Source organism: Gorilla gorilla, chromosome 15, assembly GCF_029281585.2.
Source record: "Gorilla gorilla gorilla isolate KB3781 chromosome 15, NHGRI_mGorGor1-v2.1_pri, whole genome shotgun sequence".
Lineage (NCBI taxonomy): Eukaryota > Metazoa > Chordata > Mammalia > Primates > Hominidae > Gorilla > Gorilla gorilla.
The window spans coordinates 67,826,801-67,851,348 of record NC_073239.2 but is presented as its reverse complement, the minus strand read 5'-3'; the positions used below and the strand labels follow the sequence as shown (position 1 = coordinate 67,851,348).

At 43.1% G+C, this 24,548-nt stretch overlaps 1 protein-coding gene across 1 annotated transcript in view; it reads right to left on the bottom strand.

Moving 5' to 3' along the window:
* Positions 1–22,933, bottom strand: part of ABHD12B (abhydrolase domain containing 12B) — a 33,129-nt gene extending 10,196 nt beyond the window's left edge. Inside the window, exons 1-9 of the mRNA XM_031001895.3 lie at positions 22,708–22,933; positions 16,903–17,030; positions 16,135–16,237; positions 14,431–14,550; positions 13,375–13,405; positions 9,192–9,237; positions 8,956–9,085; positions 8,170–8,207; positions 5,940–6,019 (exon numbers count right to left, since the gene is read on the bottom strand). Coding sequence (XP_030857755.3) covers positions 5,940–6,019; positions 8,170–8,207; positions 8,956–9,085; positions 9,192–9,237; positions 13,375–13,405; positions 14,431–14,550; positions 16,135–16,237; positions 16,903–17,030; positions 22,708–22,811 — 780 coding nt within the window. The 5' untranslated portion in view covers positions 22,812–22,933. The remainder of the gene's footprint in view (positions 1–5,939; positions 6,020–8,169; positions 8,208–8,955; positions 9,086–9,191; positions 9,238–13,374; positions 13,406–14,430; positions 14,551–16,134; positions 16,238–16,902; positions 17,031–22,707) is intronic.
* Positions 22,934–24,548: the final 1,615 nt, after the last annotated feature.

The window sequence follows — 24,548 nt, the reverse complement described above, 5'->3', positions numbered from 1 at the left end:
GCACAGAGACTAGGAAGGGACTGATGTGTAAAAGAATGCCTGGACGTCAGGCACCTCAGACCGTTTGCCTATTTTACAACAAGAATTATTTAGATCTTGCAGGATGGAAAAATTCAAAGTGCCATTTTCTGGCTGTTTGGAACTACCGTGAGGTTTGTATTGGGGTCAAGCGGCATTGCAGAAGAAAATAAGGCATTTAGGTTTTAGGTCAGGTGTGAGTTGAAGAGGTTTTAAGTTTTTGAGAACACAGGCTAAGGGAGAAGAAGGAGGAATGGAAGGTGGAAACTTACCCATAGCGAAGGAGGTAAGCCCAGAGAAAAGAGTAGAGACACGGAGAAGGGGTGGGGGGTTCTTGCCCTCCAGAAAAGCAGAGAAGGGGTTGGGGCACGGAAATAAGGGATTGGGGCACAGAGATAAGAGGTCAGGGTGCGGAAATAAGGGATTGGGGCACAGAGATAAGAGGTTGGGGTGCAGAAATAAGCGATTGGGGGTTTTTTGCCCCCTAGGAAAGCGGGACTTGCCGCTAAGGGTGAAGGAGAAGGGGTTGACGGAAGTACTTGCCCCTGCCCCAGGAAAGCGGGACTTGCCACTAAGGATGAAGGAGAAGGGGTTGAGGGAAGTACTTGCCCCTGCCCCAGGAAAGCAGGACTTGCTGCTAAGGGTGAAGGAGAAGGGGTTGAGGGGTACTTGCCCCTCCCCCAGAAAAGCAGAGAAGGGGTAGAGACAAGGAGAGAAGGGGTTGGGGTACTTGCCCCTTCCCCAGAAAAGCGGGACTTGCTGCTAAGGGTGAAGGACCAAGGCAGGCGTCCCTGCATGGTCTGACACCCTTGAAACGTGAGTGAATAATCAGAGAGGTGTCCCTGCAATGATTAAACACCAAGGGAAGGCTGCCTTCCCAGTCCGTGACCGGCGCCGGAGTTTTGGGTCCACGGATAAAACGTGTCTCCTTTGTCTCTACCAGAAAATGAAAGGAATTGAAATTAAGAGAAGGGAGAGATTGAAGTGTGGCGCCAAGATTGAGAGGAGAAAGAGGTTGAGGGATAGTGAGGGAGGTTGGAGAACAGAGTAAAAAGAGGCCGCTTACCGGATTTGAAATTGGTGAGATGTTTCTTGGGCTGGTTGGTCTGAGGACCAGAGGTCGTAGGTGGATTTTTCTCATGGAGCAAAGAGCAGGAGGATGGGGGATTGATCTCCCAAGAGAGGTCCCCCGATCTGAGTCACGGCACCAAATTTCATGCGTGTCCGTGTGAAGAGACCACCAAACAGGCTTTGTGTGAGCAACATGGCTGTTTATTTCACCTGGGTGCAGGCGGGCTGAGTCCGAAAAGAGAATCAGCCAAGGGAGATAGGGATGGGGCCGTTTTATAGGATTTGGGAAGGTAATGGAAAATTACAGTCAAAGGGGGTTGTTCTCTGGTGGGCAGGGGTGGGGGTCACAAGGTGCTCAGTGGGAGAGCTTCTGAGCCAGGATGAGCCAGGAGAAGGACTTTCACAAGGTAATGTCATCACTTAAGGCAAGGACCAGCCATTTACACTTCTTTTGTGGTGGAATGTCATCAGTTAAGGTGGGGCAGGGCATATTCACTTCTTTTGTGATTCTTCAGTTACTTCAGGCCATCTGGGCATATACCTGCAAGTCACAGGGGATGTGATGGCTTGGCTTGGCTCAGAGGCCTGACAAATTTAAGCATGGTTAATAATCCCAATTCAATCGACGTACATAGAACACTGCATGAAAAACAGCAGAACACATTCTTTTCAAGCATACGGAAAATTTGCCAAAATTGACCATACATTAGTATACAAAGCGAGTCTCAACAAATTTCAAAAGATTAAAATCATACACAGCATATTCTTGGATCTTGAGAGATTTAAGGTAAAAATCAATAAAAATCATAATCAAATGCCCAAATGCATAGAAGTTATGAATCATACTTCTAAATAATCCATATAGTCAAGGAGGAAATCACAATAATATTATAAAATATTTTGAACTAAATGATAATTAGAACACACTTCAAAATTTGGTTGCAGCTGAAGTGTGGTTTAGGTGAAGTATGCCTTAGTACATAAATTAGAAAAAAAATAGTAAAAATAAATTATTAGATGGTATTAAGTACTACCTAAAGAAATTTTTAAATAACAACAAATTAAATCCAAAGAACATATAAGAAAGGGAACAATACAGGTAAAACCAGAAATTAAAAATATACAAACCATATAACACAGAAGATAAAGTCAAAGCTGGTTCTTTGAAAAGACTGACAAAATTAATTAACTTCTGCTGTGAGTGTTGGCTGCTTCTCCTTATTCTTAGATGACAGAAGCCATCACTCCTAAAAGGTTACGCCATCCTCCCGCCCCTCCTCCACTGGCTACCTTAGCGGAGGGCAGAAACAACAGGCCCTTTGCTTCAAAGCTTAGCACCCTGCCTGAATCAGGCCAAAGCTAGACTTTGCCTGAGGTCACGTCCTTGTTCTGCTCTTCCCCCTTTCCAGTGCTACTACCCTCATTCCCTTTTGGATTTTTTCCTGAAGAACATTTCCTCAATAAATCAAACACACCAAATCTCTGTCTCAGGCTTTGCTTCTAGGAGAATATGACCCAAAACTGAAACTAAACAAAACCTAAATGAGAAATAAATGTAAAATTAAATAAATAAATAATAAATAAAACACAATATTCATGAATTTGAAGACTCAATGTTAGAAAGATACCAAGTCCCCCAAATTGATCTCAAGTCCCCCAAATAGATCCAATGCAATCCCAAAGTCCCAGCAAGTTTTCTGTAGAACATGACAAGTGTATTTCAAAATGTATACCGAAATGCAAAGCGTTAAGAATAGCCAAGACAATCCTGAATAAGAAGACAAAGCTGAGGAACTTATACAACCAGATATCAAGACATATTATAAAGCTATAGTAATTAAAAGACCATAGTATATCAAGATTGACAGATAGACAATGGAGAGAAATGAGAACCTACCACCAGACCTCTCTCTATATGTATAGACACTGATATATGCAAACATTAGCACTGCATAGTGGTGGGGAAGGTCCATTTAATAAATGACTCTAGACCAATTAGACGTTCGTGTGGACCCCTGCCTCCATACAAAAATCTAAACCTGTGGATTATAACTTTACATGTAAAAGGTAAAATAGAGTTTCCAGAAGACAACATAGAAGAGTATCTTGATAATCTTTGGGTAAGCAGAGTTTTATTATAAATGACACAAAAGTTACCATAAAGAAAAATATTGGTAAATTGGTCCACATTAAATTTAGAAATCTCTCTTTATCAGCCGGGCGCGGTGGCTCACACCTGTAATCCCAGCACTTTGGGAGACCGAGGTGGGCAGATCACGAGGTCAGGAGATCGAGATCATCCTGCCTAACACGGTGAAACCCCGTCTCTACTAAAAACACAGAAAAATTAGCCAGGCATGGTGGCGGGCACCTGTAGTCCCAGCTACTCGGGAGGCTGAGGCAGGAGAATGGCGTGAACCTGGGAGGCGGAGCTTGCAGTGAGCCGATATCACGCCACTGCACTCCAGCCTGGACGACAGAGCAAGACTCTACCTCAAAAAAAAGAAACGTCTCTTTATCATGACATATCATTAAGAAAGTGAAAAGACAAAACAAAATAATACAATATATTTACAATACAAATAATGTTCTAATGACTCATATCCAGCATCTATGAAGAAATTCAACAAATAAAAAGAAATAAAATCTACCTGAAAAATGGGCGAAAGACATGAACAAGTACCTCACAAAAGATGATATCCAAATGGCTAATAAACATATTAAAAGTTGCCCAACCTCACTGGTTATAAGGGAAATGCAAATTACAACCATATTGATATATCAATATGAGGGCAAGGATTTGAAGCAACTGGAGCTCTCATACAGGATTGGTGAGAGAGTAAAGTGGTAAAGTCATTTAGGAAAACTTGCACTATAATTATTAAAGCTGGCCATATGGATACCTTATTACCCCACAATTCCACTCCTAGGGTATACCCCGGTGAAATTCTTGTACATGTTTACAGAATACAGGTTCAAGAACATTCATAACAACAATATTGTTAATTTCCCCAAACTGAAAGTAATACAAATATAATAAACAACACAATAGATCAATAAATTTTGGTATGTACATACAATGGAATAGTATATAGCAATGAAAATAACCAACCTACAGCTATACTATGCACATCATGAATACAATCCCACAAATATAATGTTGGGTGAAAAAAATAAAATATATTCTATATAATTTTACTTTTATATAAAGTTCACAGACAAAACAATATTGCTCAGAGATGCATGTACAGGTGGTAACTCTATAAATAAATGCACAGATATGATTACCGTAAAATTCATCTAAGAATTCCATCTAAGGACTAAGGATTACATCTAAAATAAGGCTTACTGGATTGGGAAGTAATATACAGAAGACTTCTAGAGTGTGGGTGATGCTCATTTCTTGACGTAGGTAATAGTTACATGGGTGTTCAGTTTATAATTGCTCATTAAATCATGTATTTTCCTTATTTCGCTAAATTTCAACATTAACACATTTTTAAAAACAAACTAAATAAAAAGATTGTATTTGACTTATGTTACATACCTACAATTTAATGAATTTATTGGTAGTGACTTAGAGTAATATGATAGATATGCAATTAATGGTTATATTATATTAAAATGAATGTTCAGTTTCTAGAACCAATTGAAAATATTTATTATATCTTAAATTACTCAGCATTCAGTATTTTGCATTGTAGAGGGGATTCCTATATTAAGTTAAACTTAGATATTAAAGCCATTTTCAAGAGTATGTGATTATGTGAACTCGCTGTCCTAGGAAGTGGTGAGCTACTTTTCCCTGAAAATAGTTAAGTGAGTTTCAGAAATTCTGTGTATGATGGAATTCTATCTATGATGGCGTATTGTACAAAAAAATTCCTAAAGTTGTTAGAGTAACATACTCCAAGATGTCTTACAGTATGAAACAACAATGTAGAATAATTTTTAAATTGAGGCCATGTATCCCTCTAAGACTTTCGCTCTCTCTCTCTCCCCGCCTCTCATTTGCTAACGTTTACACGTATGTACAACTATAAACAATTGAGCATTAGGTATAGAATAAGATTATAAAGTTAGGATAGTCTACACAATAGATTTTTTTTCTTTCTTTGAGACGAAGTCTCACTCTGTCACCAGGCTGGAGTGCAGTGGCGTGATCTCGGCTCACTGCAACCTCTGCCTCCCGGGTTCAAGCGACTCTCCTGCCTCAGCCTCCTGAGTAGCTGGGACTACAGGTGCGTGCCACCACGCCCAGCTAATTTTTGTATTTTTAGTAGAGACGGGGTTTCACCATGTTGGCCAGGATGGTCTTGATCTCTTGACCTTGTGATCCAGCCACCTCGGCCTCCCCAAGTGCTGGGATTACAGGTGGGAGCCACCACTCCCGGCCTTAGAACTTATTTTCTTAGAAAGTTTGTCTTCATCTGGCACACTGTGTAAAAGTATTTCGCAGCTTTCTTAAATTCTCTAGAAACTTTCTTACGATAAAGTTATGAAAGATATTCAAATGACATTCATAGGGCTCAAAAATGATGTATGAAACGTTTGTTTTCACTTTTAAGAAGAAAATAAAAATAAAGAATAAACTTAAGGCAAGTCTATCTACTACAAAATTATAAAACAGATATCGTTAGAAGAAAGTGAAGGAAATATCAAATCCAACAGCCATGGGTTCCCTTTTGTGGTAACTGGTTAATAAACTGTCTCAGATTAGAATAACTTAAAAACATATAAAACTACTTAAGAAAAGGAAGACTGTTAATAAACATACATGTGTAGAAATAGCCTACACTGTATCAAAATAGCCTACTTTGATCCCTTGTAAAGAAGAATCAGAGTCTCACCTTTAACAAGGGATAATTGATACTTGCAACCCACATGTTGGTAAATGGAGCTTCCAAGACAATAGCATCAACTGGGCATCCTTGAAATGAAAGAAAGAAAGAAAGGAATCAGTAACTCCCCTATTCAAATACCATCTTTCCTAGATAAGGGGTATTCAAGATCTTGTACATGAGGTATGTGCATCAAAATTATTTGTGAAGGTTATTAATAATGCAAATTCCTGGACCCCACCTCATATTTATGAGTCAGATTCTCCAGGGTGAGGGCTGAGAATGTGCATTTTAACACGCTTCCACCCTCCCCTCCCCAAGAGGTTTCTGTGCACATAATGATAACTGAAAACCACTACCTTCTTCTAAGAACACAACCAGGTCATCATGGCTTGGACAACAAGAAAGCAAGGCCAGGCGCGGTGGCTCACACCTGTAATACTAGCATTCTGGGAGGCCAAGGCAGGCGGATCACGAGGTCAGGAGATGGAGACCATCCTGGCCAACATGGTGAAACCCCATCTCTACTAAAAATACAAAAATCAGCCAGGCGTGGTGGTGCACGCCTGTAGTCCCAGCTACTCGAGAGGCTGAGGCAGGAGAATCACTTGAACCCAGGAGGCAGAGGTTGCAGTGAGCCGAGATTGCGCCACTGCACTCCAGCCTGGCGACAGAGCAAGACTCCGCCACAAAAAAAAAAAAAAAAAAAAAGAAAGCAAAGTATTACAGGAAGATGGTTTTCTGCAGTCCATGCAGTCCGTTGCTAAGAATGTGCCAGAGGCTGACTAGGTTGTTTTGGTCAACACTGACTCTAAGAACAATTAGAAAAGATGTGGTTGGTTAAGGTATATATACGTATATGTTTGAAAGGATATGGGGGCTAGTGGTCAGTGAGAAACTACAGAACCAATACCAAAAGAGAGAAGTCCAGAGAGTTTGAGCTGCCTTTTCCCTCAACTCAGTTGAAAGCTATAGTGGTGGCTGAGAGAATCAGAAACGAGACAAAACTTTCAGCATTCTGACAAAATCCAAATGACAGCAATTAGAGTTCAGGATCTGACAAAAAAGAGGACCCTAGTACATTTCTCAGGCTTTTGGTTGTGATCTCAAAGAACTACAGTCTAGGAGTAATGTGAACTAGAAATAGACCAGCCATCATAAAGACTGAAGACCAGCTTCAGATCAGCTCAATCTCTAATTAGATTAAGGTGATCTCTCCCTACCATAACTGCCTTTCAGAAGAGTAAATTATATCTGGAAGAAGATAATATCAGTTCAAACCTCAAATCATTTCTATGATTTTCCATAAACCACGTGTAGCCCTTAATCAAAAATAGCCATACAAAGATGAGCAAAACACACACACACAAAAGCAGATAATTGTAATGTAAATGTTTAAATTGTATGGCATTAGGGTAATGAATATTTGCATTTATATAGCATCTCTATATAAGGAGCAAATTCTAATTTTAATTTTTTTTAAATGACCCTGTTCACAGAGATTCTAATTCTTCAAATCAGCTAGGGTCGAAGATTCTGATACTAACAGTTAGATCACTTTGAGAAAACCTGACATAAATATTACTAAGAAGGGCTGCAGAAAGCCAGTTCTGTGTATCATTTAATGATACAGTATTTTTTATCCTGTAATTTAAATTAATATGATATCACTAGGAGGACTCTGTTTTTTTTGTTTTTTTTGTTTTTTTTTGAGACAGACTCTTGCTCTGTCACCCAGGCTAGAATGCAGTGGCAATCTCAGCTTACCACAACCTCCACCTCCTGGGTTCAAGCAATTCTCCTGCCTCAACCTCCCAAGTAGCTGGGATTACAGGCACCCGCCACTGTGCCTGGCAAATTTTTGTATTTTTAGTAGAGACAGGGTTTCACCATCTTGGCCAGGCTGGGCTCGAACTCCTGACCTCGTGATCCACCCGCCTCGGCCTCCCAAAGTGCTGGGATTACAGGCGTGAGCCACCGCATCGGCCAAGGAGGACTCTTTCAAAGGTGATTTTAACTTGTTCCTTCATATTTATTTTTAACTGCAGAACCTGAAAAAACAGCTATTGTTTTATATTAAAGGGAGATCAAAAAGAAAGTCTGTTGCACTGCCAGAAACCACCTAAAGTTGGGATGCTTTTGGTGTCTGTATGTTCAAAGTGTACACAATAGTCTCTTGACTGTTTTTACTTTCCCATCTGAAGATGGGAAATTATACCACTTAAGCATTTTATATTACCTTTTTCTTCTAGCACTTTTGCAGCATTTGTTGCAACTCTGTAAAGCAATGAAAATTAGTACATGTGTTAAGCAATAACAGTACAAAATGCAACTTCTGGTATGAGCATCTGATAAAACCTCTGGGCTCTCTGGTTAGAAAAATGCATATAGACACAAAATTTGCACACTATTTCAAAGGGTTCCACAGGCCCTATATTAAGGGGGTCATTTTCTTTCTTTCTTTCTTTTGTTTTTTTGTTTTTGGAGACAGAGCCTCACTCTGTCACCCAGGCTGGAGTGCAGTGGTACAATCTCGGCTCACTGCAACCTCTACCTCCCTGGGCTCAAGTGATTCTCCTGCCTCAGCTTCCTGAGTAGCTGGGATTACAGGCACGCACCACCAAGCCCTGCTAATTTTTGGTATTTTTAGTAAAGACGGGGTTTGGCCATGTTGGCCAGGCTAGTCTCAAACTCCTGGCCTCAAGTGATCGGCCCACCTCAGCCTCCCAAAGTGCTAGAATTACAGGTGTGAGCCACCCCGCCTGGCCAAGGATCCTTTCCTTTAAAACCCTCAGAAATACTTGGACTTCAAAGTAATAGATAACCGTAGAGCTGAAGGGACCTTCTGTTTTACAAATAGCATGGTAAGATGGCAAGATCTTCAGCCACTTCTAGTGTGTGAAAATGATAAGCAAAGAGTCCCTGTCTTCTGACTCAGTGCTCCCTCCACTACTGGCTGCTGCCTTTGATAGGACACTAAAGCCTCAAGGACCTGCCTAAAGACACATTTGCAGATCTCACTTACCCTGTACCCAGAGAGTGGCCCCAGAGACACACGGGAGTGATGCCACTTCTTGCCTTGGTCCACTCATAGACACAAATGGCATCCGTAGTCAGTCCCTCCTCTGTGGGCTTACCCGTAGAGTCCCCAAATCCTGGCAGCAAGAAAAGGCAAACACAGTATCACTGCCTTCAAAATGAGGGGTCATCAGAGGCCCCCTGCTTACTGAAAAATCTTTGTACACCGTTCTTAACACATACCTCTGTAGTCAACAGACAAGACATGAAAGCCACCATCACTCAGCACCTAGGTAACAAAGGAGCTGTTATCACTTTAATTAGAAGATGAAAACAGAAAAGGCTTCTCCTCCCTATATCTATCCATATCACATCACAAGGAGGGCTCTTTCAAAGGTAATTTTAACTTGTTCATTAGTATTTTTTTAACTGCAGAACCTAGAAAAACAGCTATTATTTTATATTCGATGAAGATTAAAAAGAAAGTTTGTTGCACTGTCAGAAACTCTGTAAAACAGCTATTATTTTGTATTCGATGAAGATTAAAAAGAAAGTTTGTTGCACTGTTAGAAACTCTGAGCTATTAAAACTCAGCTGTTTTAATAGAAAAACAGCTATTATTTTATATTCAATGAAGATTAAAAAGAAAGTTTGTTGCACTGTCAGAAACATCTCTAGGATGCTCTAGGTATCTGTATGTTCAAAGCATACACACAAGTTTAACAGGTGGGAAAGATGTATTTTTGAAATCTGGTGTTTGACTTCCAACTTGAGAAGCCGAGGCTCAGTGGGAGAGACGGAGAGCAGGAAGGCTAAGCAGGGTCAGACACCCAGGGTCTCACGCTGGCTCTGCCACTTACCTGCTGTGTGACCTTGGCCAAGTTATTTAACATTTACATATGTAAATATTATTCTGAAAAGTGAGAAACAATAATAGTCTCCTTTAGGTCTATAAATGTCTCTTTTCAAAAATTCCTTGAGAATAAGAACTACACAGAGTTGTAGTAGAAGCAATCAAAAAGGGGAAGCTATTTATATTAAATATGAATAAAGAGTTAATTTCAATAAAAATAAAGAGATCACTGTAATATATGAGACCACTGCCAAGCTTCTAGTAGGTAAAGAAGGAGAGACTATGAAAACATAATTTTTCATGAAATGAAATACAATGATTGTTGGGTGTGGTGGTGCACACCTGTAATCCCAGGACTCAGGAGGCTGAGGCAGGAGAATCGCTTGAACCTAGGAAGCTAAGGTTGCAGTGAGCAACCAAGATCACACCACTGCACTCCAGCCTGGGTGACAGGGACTCCGTCTCAAAAAAAAAAAAAAAAAAAAAGAGGAAGAAATACAATCATAGATAAAGAAAAGAGAGATAAAAAAGGACAAAATTTTACTGTGCAGGCACTTTTGAAACTTTATTCAATCCTCACAACTGTACTGTAAAGTAGATATTATCCCCATTTTACAGATAAACTGAGCCTTGCGGAGCTTAAGTAACTTGTTTAAGATCACCCAACTGGCTAGAACTAGAACCAAGATTCACTCCTGGGTCTGCCTCTGTCCAAATACTGTGCTTCCTCCCACTGCATTTTATATCCGGGTGGCAAAACCTCATTAGGAACTTGTAAATACAAATTAAACTAACAACAAGGAGCTAAATATACCTTTTACGTATCTGTTACATTCCCTCCAAGAAAGTTAGCCAGGACACATGGCGGCTAAGCATGCAGGAAAATGGGAATATGCATGTGTGCTGCAGCACGTGTTGAAGGACCACTAGGCAATACAACCCAAGAACCACAACTGCAACAAACCCTACTCCTAAGAATTCATTTCTAGGAAAAAGACATGAAAGAAGAAAAATCTAGATGTTTATAGTTTTCTGAAACAATATTAGTTAAAGCAAATGCAGGGAGAAAAAATCTTATATCCAATAGCAGTGTAATAGTTAAGTAAACAATTGCTTATAAATATAATGGAGAATGACATAACCTTTTAAACTGGCTAACTATGATGACTGTGAAAACATGGAAGAATGTCTATAAAACAGTGTGAAGTAAAAGAGCACAACATAAATGTATATATAGATACAATCATAGTAACAAAAGCCTTTTATAAGGAGAAGTAAAAACTAGGTGGGAATGCAAATAAATGCAAATAGCTGTATTAGTCTGTTGCAGTGATGAATACATGAATGAATGAAAATTTAATAATGAAAATTTATTGTTTTAAAGAAATCACCTATCCAGAGGAGGAAAGGAAGGGCTAAGGAAGTTTGGTCCTGTTGGGCAATGATGGCACTGGCACTTGATGCCCACGATCTGCCTGGGGGCAAAGTCCTGCCATACCAGCCACTCTCCTTCCCCACCCACCCTAACTACCACAAGGATCACCTGGCTGCATTTCACACCTACAGCTCTTCTCCTTTCTGGCAACATTGAGACAGCTCTGAGTGGGAGGGGAAAAGCACGCACATTCTCACGGACATTAGCTTTACCACGTTTCACGTGGGGAATGCAAAGGGCAGGGTGCAGAGGGGAAAGCAAACCTAAAAATGAATAAACATGGTACTCCTGGGCAACACTGCACCCAGCCCCCTGCCACTCTACAAGCACTGGCTCTGAGAAGGCAGTGTTGAGGGGATGAGGGGAGGGGACAGGAGAGGAGCTTCCTGTCTGCACAGGGGAGAGAGGATGAAGAAAGCACTGGAGATACCGGTACTGCCAGGATTCTGGGCCCCACTAATATTGTTTGATCAGGAAAGAACTCCAAAGTGGGAGCCAGCATGTGGGAGGAGAGACCAAGTCCCTGTGGTCACCAGCCGGTCACCAGCAGCGGAGATTACCTAACCAGAGGGTGGAAGAGGATAAACAGGTGGCTTGTTCAACCGGTTCTGAGGCAGATATGGCTAAGTGGAAAGCCTGCCATCTTCTGCATACCTGGAAACACAGGGGCTGTCCCAACAAACCAGAGTCATGCAGCAGGGAGTGAGGAGAGCAAGTGTGGCCACCATGCTACTCTACAAAGCCTTACATGGGCTGAAGCCAGGGTGTCAATGACTTTTTTTTTTTTTTTTTTTTTTGAGTCAGGGTCTCCTCACTCTGTCGTTCAGGCTGCGGTGTGGTGGCACAATCCTAGCTTATTGCAACCTCAAACTCCCAGGCTCAAGCAATCCTCTCGCCTCAGCCTCCTGAGTAGCTGGAATTGCAGGCAAGTACCACCACATCCAGCTAATTTTAAAATTATTTGTAGAGACAGGGTCTCATTAAGTTGAGACCCTGGTCTTGAACTCCAGGTCTCAGCCTTCCAAAGTGTTGGTACTGCAAGCGTGAACCACTGTACCCAGCCTTGAATGCCTTTTAAAAGCAGACATTCTGGGCGGGCGCAGTGGCTCATGACTGTAATCCCAGCACTCTGGGAGGCCAAGGTAGGCAGATCACGAGGTCAGGAGATTGAGACCATCCTGGCTAACACGATGAAACCCCATCTCTACTAAAAATACAAAAACAAAATTAGCTGGGCGTGGTGGCAGGTGCCTGTAATCCCAGCTACTTGGGAGGCTGAGGCAGAAGAATGGCATGAACCCAGGAGGCGGAGTTTGCAGTGAGCCAAGATAGCACCACTGCACTCCAGCCTGGGCAACAGAGCGAGACTCCGTCTCAAAAAAAAAAAAAAAAAAAAAAAAAGCAGACATTCTGTGTCTTTAGCCTATAACCACTAGAAACTAAAAAGGTTGATTCTTTTAAAAGGAGTGAACATTTTGCACCTTAATAATACTCTCTCAACCCATCCCCCAGCCCTCAGAGAAAGCAAATAAAAATGTCAGCCGGGTGAGGTGGTTCGCGCCTGTAATCCCAGCACTTTGGGAGGCGGAGGTGGGTGGATCACCTGAGATCACGAGTTCAAGACCAGCCTGGCCAACATGCTGAAACCCTGTCTCTACTAAAAAATACAAAATTAGCCGGGCGTGGTGGTTGGTGCCTGTAATCCCAGCTACTCGGGAGGCTGAGGCAGGAGAATCGCTTGAGCCTGGGAGGTGAAGGTTGCAGTAAGTGGAGATCATGCCACTGCATTCCAGCCTGGGCAACAGAATCTCAAACAACAACAACAACAACAACAAAAACTCTCTCAACCCATCCCCCAGCCCTCAGAGAAAGCAAATAAAAATGTCTTCACCTCCATTTGGCAATGAGGTTATTAACTTCACGAAGGTACTTTGGGACCTAGAGAAGCTCGGTTCTGTTTTGATCAGTGTAGGAGCAGAAGTCCACCCGTGGGACTTTGAGCCCCAGACACCACAACCCACCCTGACCAGTACCCTGGAGACCTCTCAAAAAACAACCACGCGGAGGGCCTGAGGAAAATCTTATGACATATCGAACAGACTTATGAAATGGGTGCTTTGAGGCCTCTTCAGACATACCTTTACCAGCTTCAGTCTGTGTGAAGCTGCCCTGTGAAGGAAGTTAAAAAAAAAAAAGAAAAGCAAGAATTAGGAACGATGATAACAAATTCAATAAAAATCACTCTCGTGCTGCTGGTATCTGATCTCACACCTTTCTCTTTCAGGTTGGAGGAATAAATAATTAGGAGAAGGGGAAATGTAAAAAAAAAAAAATGCTGGGTTTCACAGGAAATTTCAGCAAATGTGGCTCTAAAATGGACACATCAAAAAAGCCCCTTGAGAAAAGTCGAGTCTTGAGAAAGGCGAGTCACCTGCCAGAAAAAGACAGGGAAGAAGGGAGTCACAGGCAGGTGCTCCTCCCAAGATGGTGGAGATCTGTGTGTTTCTGAGGCACATCGCCCCTGCCCCAAGCTGAAGGGGCACAGTCACAGCCGATGATCATCACCCAACATAATTATACAGGCCCAAAAAGGCTCGGACAGCACATCGAAGGGGAGCCAGACTGCTGGGAGACGTTCTTTGTTACAAAGCGAGGTTGGGACTACAGAGAATGGGCTGAGGTGTAAATATTCTAGAATTAGTCAGACGGTTCCCAGTACCTGTGGTCAGAATTCCGTGTGACCTCTCTTAAGGAGTCATATTTTTAGCTAATAACATTAAAGCTAAATAAAGGACTCTCCACTGTAGTGTTCTGAAAAATCTCTGATCTGGAAATGGCTCTTCCTTTCCCCCATAATGCGTGCCTATTCCCTTTCCTGTCATTCATGGGTTCGATCCATCATTTCAGACACTCTTCGGGAGCAAAGGAATCATCACTTTCTTTGAAATCAACATCCAACTTTTGGAAGAGTTATTCTTTTCTCCTCAGTTAGGGATCCACATTATTCTACATATACAATAATCTTTTTAAGTGAAGCTTATTGCCAGAACACCCTCAGATTTCAACAAAGGAGAAGAAATATGAGAAGGCATGCCTACAGAGTTAAAAACAGAGCCCTGTCCTTCTTCATTCCCCCATGGGGCTGAAATGCTCTCAATCTCCTGAAAAAAAAATGTGTAAGCAGAGCCACTGACCTGTGTTCTGCACTGCCATGAAGATAAACAATAATTGGGTTCCCATCGCGAAGGGCTGCTTCATACCAGCAACAGTCCTTCCCCTTGGCATCTTCCCCCCGGCTGCTGGGGACTGTGTGCCTGAAGAGCAAGGGAGGTTTAAACAAATGTACAAAGAGGAATTCTCCATCCTTTCCAAAGGCTGAAAGTCTCCTTATGATATATATACATATATTTTAATTTTTTATCTGAGTAATATATGCACATGGCAAAAATAAAAATCTAACACCACAAAAAGTCTTATGATGAGAACCACAACTGCCCTACCCCATGTCCCCATGCACAGAGACAATGCCTTTTAACGACTTACTGTTTTCGTTCTTCTGACTTCTACACCTGCTAATTTTCCAAGATTGCAGTTCTTAGGTACAGCCCATTGAAATTGTTTTTTTAAAAAGGGAAACAAGTAAAAGATAATAGATGTTTACCATCTGCCATGAGTTCGGCTGAAGAGATAAGTAGGAAATAATTTAAAGAGAAACCAGTTTATGTAAGAGAAAAGAACTAAAACACTAAACTATTTTGCTCCAGAAACCAAGTAACCTTGTGATTTTAAACATCTGTGTGAGTTCCAGTTTCTCCACTTTGTAAAACCAGTGAATGCTGCAAATGCAAACACTGCCTTATGACATGTCACCATGGGATGCGGAGAACTGGCTAAGGGTGACAAATCTTCTGTCCTCTCCATCATTTAAGGACAGAAAGTCTGCCATCATCCCCAGGGCCTCTGTACTCCAAATATAGGCACTGCTGCCTGCTGGATGAGCTGATCTTGATGAGATAGCTGACTCACCAAACCAAGGACCAGTGGGGCAAAAGCAAAGAATAAAAAGATTTCTAAATTCCAACACTATTGGGTGAACTGTACCCTGCAGAGTAGGAAGAAGTTATGGGTTGGTCCTAAACATTTTATGATCAAAGGTTTGAACTCAGGGAGATGAAATAGAAAACAGGTCACTGGAAACTTGGCAGCCAAGAATGAGTATTACAACTAAACAGAAGAAATGTTAAGGTTAGCATTGTAAGACAATAGACTGTTCATGACCTCATCTGACATATTTACTGAATGCCCTTTATGTGCCAAACATTGTGCTAAGCAATGAAAACCCACCAACAAAGTCTATCACCTGCTGAAGCTATAGTCTTATAAGGAAGACAAATATTAACCAAATCATCACACAAACATTTATTTCATGACAATGGGAATAATTGTCAAAAGGGACAAGCACAGATGGCCATGACAGCACATACCTAAAACGGACAGTGAGGAAAGGCTTTCCTGAAAATTACCAATTAAAGTAAGATCCAGTAGATGAGTAAACAGTTAGCAAGGCAAGAAGAGGGAAGGCAGGGAGCTGAGAAATAGAAGGAAGCCTTGAGGGCAGAGCATGTCCTAGGAGGACAGTGTGTCTGGAGTTAAGGGCATGAAGGCAAGGGTGGTATGGAATAAGGCAGAAGGGATGGGTAAGGCCAGAAGCCAAGGGCAACACCTAAAAGTCTATACTCCAAAGCAAAATCAAGCAAATCAACAGAAGAGGAAGGTGTAGGAAACAGCCTCCAGGAGCACCGACCTCTCCATGGGCAGGTAACACAGCACTGCTCCTCTGAGTCCTAACAGGAACACCTGCCCCATCAAGCAACCCGGTGTCCCATCCGTGCACTCACCAGATCCCTAGCATCACCCCAGGTTCAACTCTCAGGTAGAAGTTCACTGTGTGAGGAATCTTTAACTCCGGTTTCTTTAAATCCACAAGAAATGGGGCTTTGACTGGAAAGTAAAAATCATTATCAACTTCAAGAATCAAATTCCATGCCTTTTAATCACAATCAAAGAAAGGAATTAGCCTACATAGGTTAACAGGCTTCTAAGTTGCAAGCTACTACACTAAACTCCTAGCAGAGCATTTTATTTTATCAGCTAGGACTAGCCTGCAGAGGAGGGGCAAAAAACAAAAACCTAAAAGCTAGATTTTAAAATAGCATCAGTGTGATGGCTCATAATAGAGAAACAGAGTTATTCAATCCTTATCCTTGTCTCCAGCTTTTTAAAAGCAGCGGAGACCATTCCCCTAAGAAGGTAAAAAGGCCTAGAAGAAAATAATAAGTATTCTGCTACTTCGGTGAAACCTAATCATCAGCAAAAAGGCAAGAAATGTCCAGAATTACCTGCTTACCAGGAGGCAAGCAGGTAAGAACTAGAAGGACTGTGAATGGAACCCCCACCTACAAGGCCATGCATCTCTCTTTACTCCCAACAGTTTGCAAGGATTCCTGCTAGACTTCAAAGTCAATATTAAATAAGTTTCAGACCATTTCAGTCTAACCACAATTTTACAGCTGACATGTCTTTTCACTACGTCACAACTTTAAGGGTACTGAGGTCTTTATTTGGGAAAAATTATATAGGCAAATTTATGGAAGGTCCATACTTACAAAAATTAAAATAAATTAGCATGTCTATCAGAGGAAGGAAAACGTGTTCTTTTAAGGATTTACTAGTAAAGCTGTCATACAGAGCAGCAATTTTTCTTCTGAGCATTGAACAGGAGTGTGGAAAATATCTGCAAGATATTGGGAAACACACAAGGTTTTAGAAATTAATCCATTTGTCTTGGTTTGTTTTTTTCTTTTTCTTTGTTTTTTTTTTTTTTGGACAGAGTTCTGCTCTTGTTGCCCAGGCTGGAGTGCAATGGCATGTTCTCAGCTCACTGCAACCTCTGCCTCCCGGGTTCAAGCAATTCTCCTGCCTGAGCCTCCCAAGTAGCTGGCATTACAGGCACCCACCACCATGCCTGGCTAATTTTTGTATTTTTAGTAGAGACAGAGTTTCACCATGTTGGCCAGGCTGGTCTCGAACTCCTGACCTCAGGTGATCCGCCCCCAAATTTCAGAGACTAACACTGGGAATTCCGGGTCAGATGGCATTTAAGCAAAATCTTTTACACAATGACAAGGAATTATCTACACGGCAGGTCAAGACTGGGACTAAGGGGAAACCAGGTAAGGAGAGTAATAAGGCAGGGCCCCAACCAGTAGCTGAAAAAGCCAGGACATGGCAGGGACAGGAGGGGAAGGGATATGTTCGCACCACAGCCAGGTTTGGTCCCTTACTGTAGCCCCATAGAAGGCTGAGGCTGGACCCCAAAGTCACCAGTAAACAGGATTCAGACAGTTTAACAGTTGCTGCAGTTTTTAATTATATCACAATTCTGCACTATATGTGTTAGCTATTGTTATCATTAGTCTCAGGCAGTGAGGGAATAATCCCTAGATCCTCTGTATTCTGGACGTATCTTAGGAAGAAATGAGCCAGTGTTAGAAGACCCCACTTCTGAGATGAGATCCCTGGAAGAGACGGACCCATGAGGCACAGGGCTGGAGCCTGGTCAGGGAGTGGGATGGGCGCATGCACATCTTGCCTACACTATTGTTGCCTGTGACACAAACCACGCAATCAGGAGCTGTCAGCACACAAGTGACGATTTGTCCATGAGGGGTCACTAAGGACACCTCTGTCTCAAGCCACCTCTCTTGTGAGGGTCTTAGAGAGGTGAGGGATACAGGAGGTCAATGTCATCACCTCCTGCTTCCAGTTTTTGCCCACATTATCCATTAAGTAAGTCCCTTTCCACGTTGTAAGAGGTCATTGTTAAAACTGTTTAATATAATCAAATGGTAAGGTTGAGGGGCTGGAAAGCATTTTTGATAAATTGTCTCCCCTGCCCTGATTTCTATGCTAGACCAGAGGCATTTTTGGAAGATAATTATTACCTTTGCTTTGCAAATGAGACTGGAAAGTTAAGTAATCTTTCCAAGGTCACAAGTCAATGAATGGCAGAGCCACACATACCCAGGTCTGTCTGATCCCGTAGTCTTATAATGATCTCCAGGATGTCACAGTCTTGGTGACATCCATGTAAGCAGAAATGAACCCCAGGAACAAAGCTGGCCTCTGGCAAAATTCTGCTCATAGACAATCTTGTTTTAAGATCTCCTTCTGCACCTTAGCCCTCTCAGCAGGGTCCCGTCCTTTCTTCTTTCCTCCTTCCTGCTCCTGTATTCTCAGGAGCCCTCTGATAACAAAGTCATCAAAGAAAGACCTCTAAAAAAATTAATTCCCCCTGAAGTGTTAATGACTTAAAAATCAGAGCACTTATATGTGTTTGGAAGAGGCACGAAGAGAGAAGATAATGAATCTCTGATGAATTTCCAGCAGTTCTGCAAGAAGTGGAAAAGATATGTGGGCTAAGGGTAATGGATAGATTTTTGAATACATCATACACTGGCAATTGCCTACTCATAAAATCAGCAAGAAAGAAATGAAAATGATTGTTTCATAATACTTTAAAATAGCACCCCACCACCCCTGCCATGAAGGCGGCAGGAAGGAGTAGACATTGTTGTTCTGATTTTAGAGATAAGAAATCAAAACCCAGAGAAGCCACTTTGAGCCACAGATCAAGCCCAAATGGACAGAACTGAACCCAAGGCTGAACTGTGCCTCCTTCCAGCTGCTGGCTCCTGCTGGCTTCCTTCTAAGCTCCCCTCACTCACCTCCACCCTGCCTGTTAGTCTCCCGCTAAGCTGTCTTTTGAAGGTAGGCAGGGTAGTCTCCCGCTAAGCTATGTTTTGAAGGTCTGCTTGGGAAGCAGAGGCAGTAGAGGGAAATGTGTGTCTGTTTTTTAAGGAATAATTCATACACAATCCTTCTCTCAAATAGCTCGAGGCACTTCTCTGAGATGCACTGTGGGAAGAGAACAGAGTGACCAGATCCTCAGAGCATCAATAATGCAAAGCAGCTTCTTTTAACTAAGGGGTTGTCAATTTGACTTCCCCTAGATCAGTAAGGGATCAAAAGTCACCAGTGGCTAATAGACCTTATTTGAGCGGAGGATGCAGTTTCAGCCCAATCCCCGCTAACGGCCAGCCACATCAAACGGCCACCTTGGTGCTTTGGTGTTCTTTCACTTGCCCTTTGATCAGCTGCAGCTGTAACCGCACAGCGTCCCACAGGGGACTCAGAACCTAACTGGATGATTCTTACTGGTGAAAGCTGGTGGAGTCTGAGCTGCTACAGGGTGAATCACTCATGCTCAGAGGTTCCTGCAAACCAACTTTGGGAAGCCCAAATCTAACTACATTTACTATTTCAAATATTAAGACAGGTACCTTCAACCTGTGTGCCAATTCACTCAGTCGACATGTGTTTGTCACCAAGCACTAGGAGACACCCTCCCAACCAAATCCCCTCTTCCTTCACACCCATGGAAGTATCTCTTTTTTGTCAAAGTCTCCTGGAGAGATCATTCCATGGTGACCTCTCCTCTCTTGTCTTTCCTCCCACAAATAATAATGGGGCCTCGGCTGGCCTTGAATTGTTCTCTGATGGCTTTCCCATTATTAGCCCTGTCTTCTCCACTCTATCAGGCCACAGACAACAAGAACAACATGGCATAGAATGCTTCCTTTACATTTCCCTCTGTCTAGCCCAGGGCTGAGCTCAGTAAATATTGACGCATAGGTTGAAAATAAAAAGAGAGTGCATTTATTTTGTAAGGGAGAAGGAAGCAACATTTATTGGTAGCTTCAGAGGAAAGAGGAAGGACTTCATTTTCTTTTTTTTACTTACAATTGCAAATGAATCAATGTGTGCTCCACTGAGCAAGGATTTTGTCTGTTTTATTTACTGTTGTGTGACCAAGACTAGAATACTGTCCAATAGATAATAAAGAACCAACGCTGTGGAAAGAATGAACACATTTATCAGCCTACTCCTGCACATTTTCTGAGCACTATCTAGGACTGTAATGACTTGGGGTGGAATGGGGGAAATGAGGAGGAAAATAAACCTTTGGTTTCCCCCAACTTCCTTCTGGAGCACATTTTCCATTTTTCTTTTATTATTATTATTTTTTTTTGAGACAGAGTCTCGCTCTGTCACCCAGGCTGGAGTGTAGTGGTGCGATCTCGGCTCACTCCAACCTCCGCCTCCCAGGTTCAAGCAATTCTCCTGCCTCAGCCTCCGGAGTAGCTGGGACTACAGGCATGTGCCACCACGCCTGGCTAATTTTTTGTATTTTTAGTAGAGACAGGGTTTCACTGTGTTAGCCAGGATGGTCTCGATCTCCTGACCTCATGATCTGCCCGCCTTGGCTTCCCAAAGTGCTGGGATTACAGACGCGAGCCACAATGCCTGGCCTCATTTTTCTAATTTAAAGAAAACCAGTTGTAAAGTGGAGACTTACTCTCCTTGGCCCACCCACCTTAAGCAGCAACTGGATTCGATAAAAATTTTTGTAAAATAAATAACTAGATTCCCAAGGCATTAAAAAATAGCCACTGAAAAAATCATATGATGAAATGTTCTTGGGTCTCACAACACATCCCACTAGTTCCAGTGCCATGATCAGGGCCAGGGGCATGGCAAGCCCTCCATGAAGGTTTGCTCACCTAAATGAACCCGGCTCCAAGAATCAAAGAGGACTTGGGATAGTGGAAATGGGTCTGGACCTCAGCCTCAGCACATCTTATGGTAGCCAATAATCTTCTGCTCAGATGAAGACATACGCTAGTATTTTATTCTTTCAGGAAGTGTCTCTTGAGACTTTTTTCACTAATTAGTAAGGCAAGTAATAGATGGTCCCCAACTCCCTATCTCCCACTCCATTATCAACAAAGTGGGTTATTCTCTATGAGTATGACATGCAACTTTGATTCTCTGCCTAATAAATGCCCTTTACTGCCAAATAAATGTTAAATAATCAGCCATCAATTCCACAGAGACCATCAAAGTGAGAAACATTAGATGTCAATGTTCCCAGAATCACCACATCTGGGAGAGAAGTCCTGTTAATATGCAGTTTGACAAGTGCAATCAGGACATTCTGGCACTGTTCAGATCCAACCCAGAGCTGGGAGGCATGGGTTCTAGGTGACTGGGCCCCTGCAGAGCTGCCAGCACTCTGTTGTCTGCAATGAGAATAAAAAGGAATAGAAGAGAAAAGAGGCCAGGTGCAGTGGCTCACACCTGTAATCCCAACACTTTGGGGTGCCAAGGCAGGTGGAACCTGTGAGCTCCAGGAGTTTGAGACCAACCTGAGCAATGTAGTGAAAACCCGTATCTACACAAAATACAAAAATTAGCTCGGTGTGGTGGCGGGTGCCTGTAGTCCCAGCTACTGGGGAGGCTGAGACGGGAGGATCGCTTGAGCCCTGGGAATGAGCCGAGATTGTGCCACTGCACTCCAGCCTGGGCAACAGAGTGAAACCCTTGTCTCAAAAAAGAAAAAAAAGAGAGAGAGAGAGAGAGAAAAGATCCCTGTTTGTCATCATCACTCTGAGCACTCCAAAGTGAGGTCTCCTGTGTCTGGATGTAATTTTTGGATATTTTCTAATCAGCACAAATTAAACAAAAGGAATAGAAAGAGGGAAGTAAAAATGCCAATACCTTCCCACACCAACAAAACTAAATGAAATACCCACGTGTCCTGGGTCCAGGATCTCCAACCAATACCTGGCTTCAGTGCAAACAAGACTGGCAATATGTTGCTGGTGGATTCAGGTAATTTAAGATTACTGTTTAAACCGAGGATCCATGGGAGGAAGAAAACAGAAACAAAACCCAAAACACCCACTGATACATTTCAGACTTAAACAACATAAGAACTTGGCACAGGTAATGCCAAGTTATGGTTTCAACACACTATGTACATCTTTAGCATACTGGAGGTGTGTTCTTTAAATACATGCCAGGGAGTTCACACTCAGGGAACTAGGCAGGGATTTTCTGATTTTTTTCCACCTACACAGATAGGCCCTTGACCTAAGAGGATCCCGTCCAAGATTACAACATATATTACTATTGTCACTATTACTAATGTCATTCAGATCCATCTTGTATGTTAGCAAAATGGTCAGATAATGGAGATTGGTGTAGGAATTCAACCATCTCCCTGGCATCTGTATTTCGGAAGCCCCCAAAAGTTATAACTTCCTGAAATACCAAACCTGAGAGTCTCGCTGGTCCAGGTTGGGATTGAGGCTGAGGATACCAAGGGCAACCAAAGAGCCCTAGAGTTCTCAGGGGGCCGCCGAGGTGCCCCGGAAGCCACAATGCTGGGCCTTGGGCCCGGGCCAGCAGAGGGGATTGCGGCCTCGGCCGCGCCCTGGCCCCCTGCCCCATCCCCGCGCAGCCCGAGCCGTCGGGGCCCGGCCAGGGGTGGACCGGGCGGTACTCACCGCAGGTTGCGCTCGACCATGTCCCACCAGGCGGCCACGCAGCTACGGGCTGGGGGCCCGGGCGGCTCGGGCGATGCGGCCGCCTGGCAGTCCTGCGCGTCCATCCCGCGCCGTGTCCCGAGACGCCGCCACCGCCGCGGGAGCTGCAGTCCGGAGCAGCCGCCCGCGACCTTCCCGCCCCGGCGGCATCGCGCCCGCCCTCCTCCTCCGCGCGGTCAGGCAGGCTGGTACGGCGGGGGAGACGCGGCCCGAGGGTGCGCTTCGCCCGGGTCAGGCTGTTCGCGGCCACACACACACACACACACAGATGTCCTAAGCTTATAGCTAGCTATGCAACATTTTATTTTAAATTGATTTCCATTATACTTCTGTGTGTGTGTGCGGGTGTGAGGCGCGCACAACGCAGTAAAATATGTTTTCACCATGGCACTACTAACACAAAAGTTTGACAGCCGCAGCTTTTGATTTTCATGAAGAATATAAACTTTCCTCTACTTGGACCTCACTTTTTTCTCTTTCTCTTTCTCTGAAGCCTCCTTGTCTCCAATTCCCCATCCACCCCCAAAATCCTCACGGCCCCCCACCCTGTCACCTTTACTATAGAAAGAATTTCTTTGGCTCCCTTTGATTTACTAATGATTTGTCTGTCCACGTGGGGTTATGAACACAATTACTCCATGTAGCAAAAAATTAAGACCTTTTCGGTATTTTGTTTACGTAGCAGCATGTAGCAGAACCTCACCATTGTACCAAGGAGTTCACACCTTGAAACTTTGACCTTGGTACAGGTTTACATCTTGGTGCAGGTTTACATTGTGCAACTGTCTCCTAGGAGCAGGAACTGTCTACCAGAGCTGCTCTAGGGAAGCCACGGCCTGCGTGTGTGGGGACAAAGGAGGAAGAAAGGGAATTAGGTTTTATTTGGATACATTCGGATGCCAGCATCAAGGCTTCATCTTGGAGGCAAGGTGCAAATCTTAAGAGGTGAAATGGGTTTTTCGTAGTGTCTGTGTTCAGAGGGCACAGCAGGGGGCTGTCAGCACCAGAAAGTGCGTGGAAACCCATCTGCTTGAAGATAGTAAGACGGTCTGGGGGAAAATACCCATACTTTTCAAGAAAGGGAAGTTTTCTTTGAGGACTAGCTCATTTCATGGAACTGTCAGGGCAAAGGGGGATTTTGTTCACTGCCTGTTAATACTCTTATACTTGCTCTGGGAATGTTTGTTTTCTTTGTTTCTTTCTCTTTCCTTTCTTTCTTTCTTTCTTTCCTTCTTCCTTTCTTTCTTCTTTCTTTCTCTCCTTCTTTCTTTCTCTCTTTCTTTCTTTCTCTCTCTCTCTCTTTCTTTCTTTATTTATTTATTTCTTTCTTTCTTTCTCTCTCTCTCTCTCTCTCTCTCTCTCTCTCTCTTTCTTTCTTTCTTTCTTTCTTGTCATGGTCTTACCCTGTCACTGAGGCTGGAGTGCAGTGGTGCAATCATAGCTCACTGTACTTGAACTCACTTGAACTCCTGGACTCAAGCAATCCTTCCACTCCAGCCTCCCAAGTAGCTGGGACTACAAGCATGCACCACTATGCCTGGTGCGCGCGCGCGCGCGTGTGTGTGTGTGTGTGTGCGTGCGCACGCTTGTGTGTATAGAGATGAGATCTCACTATGTTGCCCAGGCTGCTATCAAACTCCTGGCCTCAAGCAATTCTCCCACTTCGGCCTCCCAAAGTGCTGGGATTACAGGTCTCTGTCACCACACCTGGCTGGAATGTTCAGTTTCTGATTCACACACATCAAGATAGAAGAGGAATTAGCTCAGAAAGGACCAATGGGATCCAAGCCTGACTGATGAGC